This window comes from Myxine glutinosa, chromosome 10 (assembly GCF_964187855.1).
Source record: "Myxine glutinosa chromosome 10, kmMyxGlut1.1, whole genome shotgun sequence".
Lineage (NCBI taxonomy): Eukaryota > Metazoa > Chordata > Myxini > Myxiniformes > Myxinidae > Myxine > Myxine glutinosa.
In genome coordinates, this window is record NC_136270.1 from 75,317,326 (window position 1) to 75,329,344 (window position 12,019).

General features: G+C 48.4%; 1 protein-coding gene across 2 annotated transcripts in view; it reads right to left on the reverse strand.

The window, feature by feature from the left end:
• Positions 1 to 339: 339 nt before the first annotated feature.
• The window catches only part of ROPN1L (rhophilin associated tail protein 1 like), a 52,928-nt gene continuing 41,248 nt past the window's right edge, over positions 340 to 12,019 (reverse strand). For both annotated transcript variants that reach the window (XM_068126727.2, XM_068126728.2), the window contains exons 5-6: positions 1,437 to 1,612; positions 340 to 670 (exon numbers count right to left, since the gene is read on the reverse strand). In XM_068126727.2, the coding sequence (XP_067982828.1) occupies positions 607 to 670; positions 1,437 to 1,612 (240 nt within the window). In that variant the 3' untranslated portion in view covers positions 340 to 606. The remainder of the gene's footprint in view (positions 671 to 1,436; positions 1,613 to 12,019) is intronic.

Consider the following 12,019-nt stretch of genomic DNA (forward strand, 5'->3'; position numbering starts at 1 on the left):
TCGCCAAACCAACACATGTGCCAAACCAACACATGCGCCAAACCAACACATTCGCCAAACTAACACATGCGCCAAACCAACATATTCGCCAAACCAACACATTCGCCAAACCAACACACGTGCCAAACTGACAAATGTGCCAAACCAACACATTCGCCAAACCAACACATTCACCAAACCAACACATTCGCCAAACTATCACATGCGCCAAACCAACACATTGCCAAACTCACACATATGCCAAACCAACACATTCGCCAAACCAAAACCAAATTTGTTTTTTTGGAGGGTGCTGCGGTGAGTGTACTTTAATAGCAACAGCAAAAATCACCCGAGCACGCCATTTTGAGTTACATTTTATAGTCTGTGCATTGGAAATGATCCAGATACAACACCATGGATAATACAGTGGCACAAATGATGAATGACCGGTTATACAAGAGCACTGCAAATTAACATTTAAGGCATATATCAATGTCTTATATCAGTTAATTCAAACATATTTACCGAATCGTTCTCAGATTTAAACATGAACTTCCTGTATTTTCATATTGTGTAGATTGCTGTTGAAACAACATTGGAACTTAGTCCTGAACACCAGCCAGATTATTGTTGGTTCTCTTGCATCAAGCGTACTTCTGCAGCTTTGATGGTCCCATCGGTTCCAACTCTGCAACAAACAAGTCTGGAGGTTATGAAATGTCTAATGAGACCTGATGTCTATTTTGTCTTTATTACCTCCGACACCGAAGAGGGACGGATGTTATGTTTTTACCTCTGTCTGTTTGTTTATCTGTGAGGACAATATCACAAAAGGTTATGGATGAATTCGGACGAAACTTGGTGGACAAGTTGGGTGTGGGACAAGGAAGAATTGATTCGAATTTGGTGAAGATCCGGATCCAGATACAATAATTTTTAAGTGATTATTCACCATTGATAAATGGGACCAAAAGCGATATATCGCACGGTATCTCAAAAAGTTGTGGACGGATCATGACAAAACCTGGTGGACGAGTTGGTTAGGTGACAAGAACAAGCCGATTAGATTTGGGTTCAGGTCCGGATCCACATCCGGCCTTTTGGTGAGATACAAAATGTAAACTGTTCAGCCTGGTGGAGGTATGTGCTCTACTGAATGCCGTTCTAGTTATCTATATCTATCTAATGCTGGATTCCATAATTTCCTATGAGGTTCTTATAATTCCTAAATAGATCTTTATCTTTTTCTGATTTTCACTGCTATAAAACAATACACGCACCCATATTTTTATCAAGCATAACTGAATAAAACAATTAATAACATGACAGCATCCAAAGGGAGATGGAATATGCATTGGCAAAGTTTAATGATGGATATTTGGCATCATGTACAAACAATAAATTAGACTGAAGGTTGAATGGGTGACTGTGGAGAAAATTGTGTTCCTTCTTACTTTTCAGATTCAAGGGTTGTGAGCACCTTGGTCATATCCTGTGTTGAAATTTCACCATCAACTCGACACAGAAAAAGGAACATCTCAGAGAATGCAGAGAAGGGGATGCGTGCTTGGCCACCCTCTGGGTCTGTGGACAAGACCTTGCATGCCAGCTGCATGGCCTGTTCTAAGTTCTTACAAAGGACAATCACAAGGAAATAAGAAAGTAGATGTAATCTGCAGAAGTCATCATCTTTAGCTAATGTACCATCCTAAAATATGCAATTTGGCGTCTATCTGTCTGACTGCGATACATTCGGTTGTTACTGATCCAATCTCAACCAAACCTGGCAGGAGGACTAATATAAGGGGAGTTTCCACCTTCGGCAAAATCCTTGTTAAGATGTATATTCATGTTAATGTAACGGCGTCTTGATAGTGGATCATCATCGCTTCTAATAACAAAAGTAATTAAATAGCAACACCAATGATGATAACATAATATTAATGTTATTACAAAACAAAATTAATTCTAATAATATCCCCTCTGATCCCCAAGGCGTTTTCCTCCTCAGACAAACTCCATGTTAATGCATATAAATAGCTTATCGTGGCATTTTGTGGGGCACCTCAAAAACATTATAAACCACAAACACTTATGATTACCTTTATAAACAGTCACTATTGCTGTTTAACATGAAACTGAAAGGGAGGAAACCCGACGACGTTCTTGAGGACCGAGCCTAGATATACTGCAATCTATATACCCCAGAGAGGAAAATACCAGGACCCTTCCTGCGGCTCCCATAGGGAGTGGGTGTGTAATATCAATTCAAATGCACTTTTTGCGTTTGTAGATTTCCAATCAAAAAAGTTGTATGTGTTCAAAAGATCACTTGCCTCTGCCCTCTCAATGTACTCCATTTACCAGAGGCAGAAATACAGCATGTTAGCCTATTCTCATAAATGGGAGCACCACCTGCTGACACAGATATCCAGAATGTATTATATGCTCGAAATAAAAAGCTTGTTCTCATTAAAATTATACGGCAACGTTGAATCTCTGCATAAAGTTCTCTATGTCTTATTCCTTACTTGGCTTTTTCATGTCAAGTAGTTTAAAATCACTGAATAGCCAAAAGGTCAAGCATGTACACATTTTAAAATCGTGTTTTTTTATTTTATTATACATTGTCGAGGCTTGGATAAGTGCTGAGTGCTCGTATTTTATACATTACTCGAATGAGTACCCATCGCAAATGACGGCAAAAGCTCGCAAAAGTATCCGTCCCCAGTAACGGGAAAAGTTTAAATTAATCTTTCAATTTAAATAATATTTAATGTACTTTAAAAAGTTCATTTGTGTTGAACTCTTGGTTGCACTCAGAGACACAGCTTTGAGCTATTTATACTGCCCACCGCAAAATGGTCGAGAAACATAGGGCCGCGGAACTTGCATTTGCTCAAAAAGAGGGCAAAATATCCTGGTTGGGAAAGAAAAATTGGCATCACCATGCCTGTTCCCCCCTCATTTCAAAAGTGAATGTTGAGCTTTTCAAACGCAGCGCGGGAAGTGGCCTCCATAAATGGGAGAAAGACAAACGCATGGGCAGACACCATAGTTCACCATATATAATAGACTAGCAGGAGTACCCGGTGTTGCCGAGGGGAGGTCGGGGTTGCCGGGGGGTGGGGAGGGTGGGAGGCAGGAGAGGGAGGGGCGAGGGGAGTCGAAGGGGGAGGGGGGAGAGGTGAGGGGAGAGGGAGGGGAAAGATATACTACATATACATTTTGGGAGGGGATGGCTTTGACAGGCCCCTCTGTTTTGGGGAGAGGGAGGGAAGCGAAAGAGAAAAAAAATTAATTTGTGCAAAGAGTGATTTAAACTCAGTGTTGTCCAGGTAAAAAAGGAAATTGTAATATCCTCCACCACCATCACCAGGTGGCGCCACACTGTACACATTTACATAGAGAATTTACGCCCCTCCCTCGGCCTCCCAGACCCCTGCATGAGGCCGCAGCCACATAGCCTATGTTACCCCCCAGACAAAGTTGTATTTGTATTTGTACCCTGAGTAAAGTATTATGTCGAGTCTCCTCGGGCAAAGATGGCATTGCCTTTCTATGGCTGGTACACACGTGTAAGTAAGTGTGTGGTATAGACGGGGAGTCGCCACTCCTTTCCGTCTCTCTGCTGGCCGTTGGGGAATTCACCCTCTTCCGCCCATGCTGTTGGGAGTTAACTGGACTCTCATCCACCAGATGTGCAGAGCCGAATGGCTCTGCATGGCGCATGGCTGCGGACCGTTACCCTGGTAAGGGGGGATGACAGGTACTACACCTTGCCCACAGGTGACCTGGGATTATGCAAGGCAGGGGCATCTATCTCCCTGAGGTATCAGAAGACACCCGCATACCTGAAAGCATATAAGCGTTTATAGCTGGAGTACCCAGCGTTGCTCAGGTGAAAAAGAAACATTAACATATTTGAAATGAGGGCAAATATAATGGAAAAGCAATTACATCCAAATCAGAATCCATCTCAAATGTCAAATCATCATTTTACCTTTTCGTTGAATATATGTTGGTGAATGTGCCGTTCATCACGTTTCTGAGTTAAGCATTGTTATGTTTGTGGGGGTAGTGATATGTAGAGTCAGGTAGATTTGTGTAGGTATCATGCTCCGACTGTCGTAAAGAAGAAGAAACACCCCATGAAATAAGTAGAGCACCTGTTTAGCTGAATGTCGGATTAAGTTGTATATTCGTCTCCGTCACGAGGGGGCGGGGCATGTTAACTAGATTAGGGCATAAGGGTAAATTATCCCTTGTAAGTCTTACCCTATGTGATTTATCCTTTGTCCTTTATGGCACCGCAATAGACACTATTGAGAAATGCCCATTAATTGCACTAAGCAATAACCATAAAACCAACCAGAAGCCAGTTCTGAACACTGCCGATGGACACCACCATCTACATCGCCTCACATAGCTCGGGCAGGCCGAAGACAAGCCTTGGGGACTCGTGACGTCAGGGTGGAGCAAGAAGCAACACGCTATTGGGTGGGAGTTGACCAACAGGAAGGCAGGGTAAGAAGGGACTCGTGATTGGCGAAGACTACCAATGACGTCAGGGGCGAGCAAGAAGCGGCGTGCTGATTGGTGGAAAATCGCTGATGACGTCAGGACCGGACGTTAAAAGAACTCAAGGACCGACATTTTCTCTCTTCTTGACCTCCAGCTCGCTGACCCTGGATTCTTGCTTTTTGCCCTTCACACCTGCATTTTGCCCTTCCTCGCCTCTCGCATCTCCCTCTTGTCCCTTGAAGTTCCTTCCCCTCGCTCACCCCTGGCCTTCGACACTTGTACTGAAACCATCCATTGGCGTGCGAGGAGAATGGAGGCCTGACTTCGCGTGCGCGCACGTGCCAAACGACGAGCGGTTTCCCACCAACACCGGAGCTGCGTCAAGACTGCGCGCTGGGGCCTGAACGATTGCCGACGAGGCACCAATTTGAGTTGAGTGCCACAATTAAACCACACGTTTTTATTTTCCAACGTTCTTTTTTTCCTGTCTGTGATATAAGTCTGGTGTGGGGACGTCCCGATTAGGAAATTTATTTTACCGTCGCGTTTTCTTGTTATCGGCATCCGTTTTAATAAACTATTTCATTATTTTCTGTACATTTATAAACCCGGTTTTTGTTTGAGTTTATTTTTGCAGGGTGAAGACGTCGGCGAGACCCGTCCAGGTAAGTCGGTACTCTTCTTCCCCCTCGTGTATAATCCACCACATAGTTGGATTCAAAAAGCCTCCATTAAAGCTCGTTTGCTTTCCATGGTTCTTTCAGTGTTCATTGAGGGAACCACAGGACAGTATGATGACGTTCAGGAAGAAGAAGAAGCCTTACCACCAACTTCGACCACTCCGGAATAGTTTGATTATTTGTGTTCAAATGTCTGGTGATTGTTTTGTATTTATTTATGCGAATGTGTACTTGTATATAACTGTTATTAATCAAAAAGGATTAGGCACTATAGAGCGATTTTTTTTTAATCCCAAAAAACAAACCTTTTTTTTTTTTGGCCTTAAACACTCCTAGGCACTCACTGATGAACCTCTGAAAGTTTGACGAAGATCCGTTCAGCCATCTCTGAGAAACATGGCCACACACTTTCAGACAGACAGACCAACGGCTCTCTTATATAGTAGACTAGCTGAATGCACCCGGTGTTGCCCGGGTTCTTTTTGAATGAATTTAATCTTCTGTACATAGGTCTGACGCGAGCCCAGTATCAGTTAGTGCTCAATGATTCCTTGTTCTTTCTTCTGTTGGGCCCCGTGAGAGAGAATTTTGAAAGCATGTGTTGCAATCAGTCCGGTAATCCTATTAAGTGCATAAGTTGTGTGGTGAAAATGTAAGTTGAACCCAGGTGTGACGCTCACTTAAACCACTGGGCGGTGTCTATAAGACCTCGGGACGTCCGCGACTCGAGGCCACTCCTGCGACTTTATACAATGACATGTAGAATTGAATGGTATGTACCCACTTATATTCTAGGCTTGCTTGCATTGACTGATATATCCAATCTTTCTCATATGATGCCTTGATCCTGACATATATGTTGCATGGTGGATTTTACAGGATGATGTTACGATCTAATTGAAATTAAACCTATCTATGGGACGAGTTGTGGATCTGGTTGATTTTCACAACACTTAATTTCAATTATGATCTTCGGAAATGGCGGGACACGAGTCTTGCGATGGCCGGATGAACGCAGATCACAGACGAGCGTTCCCGACATTCTCCGCGCTCCTGCGAGGCCCACCTCGGAGAAGAATGACCGGCGGAGGACCCGTCGAGCTAGCTCCAGCTACGGAGCTCCGACTACTCTCGCCGCTGGTCTGCCTCAAAAGGACCGGATGCGATGGGGACCTCGCAAGCCTTTTGCGGGACCGCGTCGTCAAAACGCAAACTGCTCTCCTGAGGCCCGAATGCCGGAGCAGGCATGACGGACTCCGGCAAGGCGCCTGCTGAAGGAGGCCACTGGGAAATGTCCTGGGCCGCAACCCCGTCGGAACGACGGACCCGCTAAGGGACGAGTCTAGCCTCGGTTGCTCGAAACGCTAACGGCTTCGTCCGAGAGAATCATCCTAGATTTGCGTGCCTCGGCCCAAGATGAGATTCCCACGCGAGTGATCACGACTCCCATGTCGGCCATGCCTCCAGACGGCCGGCACACTCAGACCACTCGCTACACGGTGGAATCGCCTCCTCCGCGCGGGCCGGCACACTCCGACCACTCGCTGCTCGGTGGAATCGCCTCCTCCGCGCGGATCGCGCACTGCTCGTCGGGATCACGCCGTGCCTCACACGGCCGGCTCACCCTGACCACTCGCTTCTCGGTGGAACCATCTCCTCCGCACGAATCGCGCACTGCTCGTCGGGATCACGCCGTGCCTCACACGGCCGGCTCACCCTGACCACTCGCTTCTCGGTGGAACCACCTCCTCCGCGCGAATCGCGCACTGCTCGTCGGAATCACGCCGTGCCTCACACGGCCGGCTCACCCTGACCACTCGCTTCTCGGTGGAACCACTTCCTCCGCGCGAATCGCGCACTGCTCGTCGGAATCACGCCGTGCCTCATACGGCCGGCTCACTCCGGCTGCTCGGTGGAATCACCTCCTCCACGCGAATCCCCTCGCTGCTCGGTGGAACCACCTCCTCCGCGCGAATCGCGCACTGCTCGTCAGAATCACGCTGTGCCTCACACGGCCGGCTCACTCCGGCTGCTCGGTGGAATCACCTCCTCCGCACGAATCGTCGTGCACTGCACCCATCGCGTGCTAATACTCTGGGAGGCCCACGATTCCATTCTGATTCTGATCACCTCCTCGCCGCGAAGCCGCACGTTGCTCCCTTCGCGGGCCCTACTCGGCGAGGCCGGCGATTCCTATCGCTGCTCGCCGGAATCACCTCCTCACGCACAAATCACGCGCTGCACCATCGCTAGATGGCATCCTCACTAGGCACGATGCGCCAGTCGCGCGCGCCGCATCTTCGCTGGATGGACCCCTTCTTCACACGAAGCGCATGCGATTCCCCTTGCTGGCACTACTCTGTGGCCCCGTTGCTGCTGGTCGGAATCCCACCTACGCATGGCTTCTCAGCGAGGCCGGCGAACACCGCTGCCCGGACTCGCCTCAACGCGTGTGGCTCGTTTGGCTCCACTCGGGGACTCGCCGAGCATGGTCTTCCTAAACTTTCATCTTCTTCCGCTGTCATAACATTAATAAACAATCTTAAAGGGTTCTAAGGGGTTCACGGCACTCGGGGATTTGTGTAATGTGATTTGTGAAATGTGATTTGTGTTGGCGTGATGTATCGTATCATGCTAGATACCGTTGATAACTACCGCACTGCGGCCGCTATTCCCCCGCTTCAACCCCGGACAAACCCTGCCCGAAAGCCATCGAACAAGACGCTACTTCAGGCCTCTCGTGCGTCTCGTGCGTGCGTCTCGTCTCAGCGTGCCACGCTGGCTGGTTTCGCCAACGAACCGCACGTGCCCGAACCAATTGATGACGTCACCGACTAATCACGCGTTTGCTCTACGGCGTCATTAACGTAATTGCGTGCTTCACGCGATCTCATCGGGGATTCGTTTACATTTCCATGTACCTTGGTAAACTACGTACCAAATGTCCTTTACGTAAACGACGTAAACTACGTAACGCGGCGCTACCTCAAGGTCGCGCGCCCGCGCCGTTTAGGGAGTACACGGTGACCTCGTGAAATGGTGACATTGAGCGTCGCGCCCGACTCCCTTGTCACCTGCGCAAGTAACGGGGGCACCGTACTGCCTGCTCGCCCTTGACTCTGGGCTTGTTGTTTATCGGACAGAGCTCTTGGCTCGTATCCACGCACATTTCGAGACTGCGAGACGCCTCGTCTGATTCCATTTTCCCTCTGCCCCAGACTGACTGTGACTCAGACTGACCCAGACTGTGAAGGTCGTCTGACTTCGGTATGCAGCGCGCTGCTGCAACCTCGGTGGGGGGGGAGGGGGGGTGGGATCCCAGGAGGTTATTGTTGCTCGCCCGGATGCCGTCCGGTATAACGACTCCCACCTCGCCCCTTGTGGGGACCCAGGATGACGTCCATGGATGTCTTTGTGTCTTTGAGTGAGTCTTTGTGTCTTTGAGTGAGTCTTTGAGTCCATGGATGGTCGATCCGAGCCATTCAATGAAGGTGTTGAATGGATGGATTGGTCGGACATCCGTGGATGGACAGTCCATCCGGGGCGATGGCTGTCTTTGGGTCTCTGAGTCTTTGCGTCCGTGGATGGTCGATCCATCCGCGGTCCGGCTGGATCCGTGCCATGCAATGAAGGCGTTGAATGGATGGATCGGTCGGACATCCGTGGATGGCCAATCCATCCGGGACATCTAGCATGACAATCATCTCGACATCTAGACAATCCATCCGGGACAACGCTGGGACAAACAAGGTTTGTCCAGCCGGGACTCTCTCTCGGTTTGCCGATCTTCTCCGATCCTCCGCACGCTGTACAGCAGGACAGGATTGCCATATGCATCCCGGAGGTTCTGCGCGCTTCGCTGGAGAGGCGCGTTTCGGTCGTTTTTGTCGTCCATCCGGGACGTTCTCTCGGCAGCCGGTAAAGCCGGTCTTCTCCGATCCTCCGAGTGCTGTACTGCAGGACGGGATTGCCGTATGCATCGCGGAGGTTCTGCACGCTCCGCTGGGGAGGCGCGTTCCGGTCGTTTTGTGCGTCGTCGTAATCAGCCATGCCGGTCGTCCGGGCAGCCTTCAGAGGCCGCTCGTGTCTCGTGCGAAGGATCGCTGCCAACGGTAGATTCGCGTGCCGAAACAAGAGTTTGTAATGCGTATGAGCTGCCGTCAGAGGACGCTCGAGTCTCGTGATTCAACAGGGCCGCTGCCGGTGACGAGTAACTCTCGTTATGGCTCTCATCGATTCTCTCCCTCGGCAATTCCATGACATGGACCTAACATGGATCGACCATGTACCCTTGGGAGCCAAGGCAGGTACAGACTTACTGTAATGGACTTACTGTAGTGGCCTCCTGTCATGTAATCTTCCTTACTGTTACGACTCCTAGGCCGGTACAGACTTACTGTAATTGACTTACACTGTCATGGCCTCCTGTCATGTAATCTTACTTACTGTTACAGCTTACTGTAAAGAGGCTTACTGATTTACACATCTTCCATATCGACACATCTTCCTGTAATGTGTTGCCTTGCGACGAATAGACATGGCTTACTGGATTACACATCTTCCACATCGACACATCTGCCTGAAATGCGTTGCATTGCGACGAATGGACATTCGCTCTTCGACAAGGTACACCTTATGTAATGAGTTGCATATCGCAAAGGTACACCTTATCCAGCACATAGGCCTGTGAGACTAGCCTATTGTGACCCACAGGCTCATCGTCTGCCAGTATCGGACATGTTTACTAACCAGGCTATGAGTGCGCCTAGAGAACATCTGCCGTCCCTCCCTTCGCCTGATACACCCCTGCCTGAAGCGGTGGGGGCACTGAGGTGCCCCTCCGACACCTGCCTCCAGCGGCTACTCCGAAGCAGGGGGCTCCGGATTTGGGGACGACGTACCCGGTAGTTCCCGAACCTGTGCTGGCAGGGTAATTCGCCACACTGACCTCTACGGATGGACCGACTGACCTGTACTACTGATAATGGATTTGTTTCGTATAGCGCTTTCCAGGAAGCCCTAAAGACGCTTTGACAGTGTGCGAAACATAACACAATGGCGCAAAGACAAGAATCAATAGGGATATTTCTTTGACACCCTAATAATGATATAATGACTTCCTCTACCTATTAATGCTGACGCGCGCTCGCTTCCTGCCTAGTGGCAGCATAGTTCTAACGGCGGGGAGAATGTGGTGAAAATGTAAGTTGAACCCAGGTGTGACGCTCACTTAAACCACTGGGCGGTGTCTATAAGACCTCGGGACGTCCGCGACTCGAGGCCACTCCTGCGAATTTATACAATGACATGTAGAATTGAATGGTACGTACCCACTTATATTCTAGGCTTGCTTGCATTGACTGATATATCCAATCTTTCTCATATGATGCCTTGATCCTGACATATATGTTGCATGGTGGATTTTACAGGATGATGTTACGATCTAATTGAAATTAAACCTATCTATGGGACGAGTTGTGGATCTGGTTGATTTTCACAACAAGTTGTACTTCAAGAGAATTTTGAAAGAAGAAGAAGATTTATTGCGAAATGCACCCAGCCCGGCCGAGGCGGCCTCGACCGGCCTCACCACCTCGCCTATAACCTTCCCGGGACCCGTCCCGACATTTTTTGTTTCAGAGGTTTACTCCTATCTTTCACCGTTCAGGAGATTAGCACGTGCAGACAAACAAACAAACAAACAAACAAGAATATAATAATAATAATAATAAAGGAGTCTTATATAGCCCCATCAAGCAGAGTAAACTACCCTCATGGCGCTTTACATTATCATGCGAACGCACACACACCGCACACACATACACAAACATACACACACACACACAGACACACCTTCACTCTTGCCCTATTCCTCTCCCTCCACATTCAAAACCCACAGATGTGTACTCCCCCTCCTCCTCCCCTCCCTCCCCCGCACATGTACACAGACATACTCTCGATCTCTGTCCCACCTCAAACCAAAGGGAAAACAGGACTTAGACTTTGAAAGACTTGTGAAACAGATAGGTTTTGAGGGAGGTTTTAAAGGCAGGAAGAGAGTCAACATGTCGAACAGAGGAAGGCAAGTCATTCCAGAGCAGAGGTGCAGCAAAGGAAAAGGATTTCTCACCAAACGACTTGGTGCTGGTGCGCGGCGGCTCTAAGGTCATAGAGTCGTCGCTTGAACGAAGCCGTCGCCGAGGTTCATAGAGAGTGAGCAAATCGGAGAGATAGTGAGGTCCCGTTCCACACAATTATTTATAACATAGTGTGCAAATTTTGTACTGCACACGAGCAGAGACAGGCAGCCAGTGTAAAGATTCATGGAGCGGAGTAACATGGTCAGACTTCTTCGCCTTACAGACAAGACGAGCGGCAGAGTTTTGAACCTTTTGTAACTTATCCAAGAGAAACTGAGGGCAGCCAGCATACAAAGAATTACAATAGTCTAGCCTTGAGAGGACAAGGGCACAGACCAGAGTTAGAGCAGCTTGAGGAGTAAGAAAGTGGCAAATGGATGCGATCTTTCGCAGCTGAAAGTATGCTGATTTGCAAGTTTGAAGTACTTGCTTGGAAAATGTCATGTTACAGTCGAAAACCACACCAAGGTTCTTGGCTGACGAAACAAAGTTTACATCGGTTTCACCAACATGAATAGTGGTAGGAAGTGAACATTGTAGAGGACATCTGTGTGATCTTACAATCATAGACTCTGTTTTAGCATCGTTCAGCTGAAGTTTGTTTTTGGTCATCCACGCCTTCACGTCGGCAATACAGCCTTCTGTATTGAAGACCTCATGCGGAGCACGATACTTGCAAAAACCGCCCCCCAC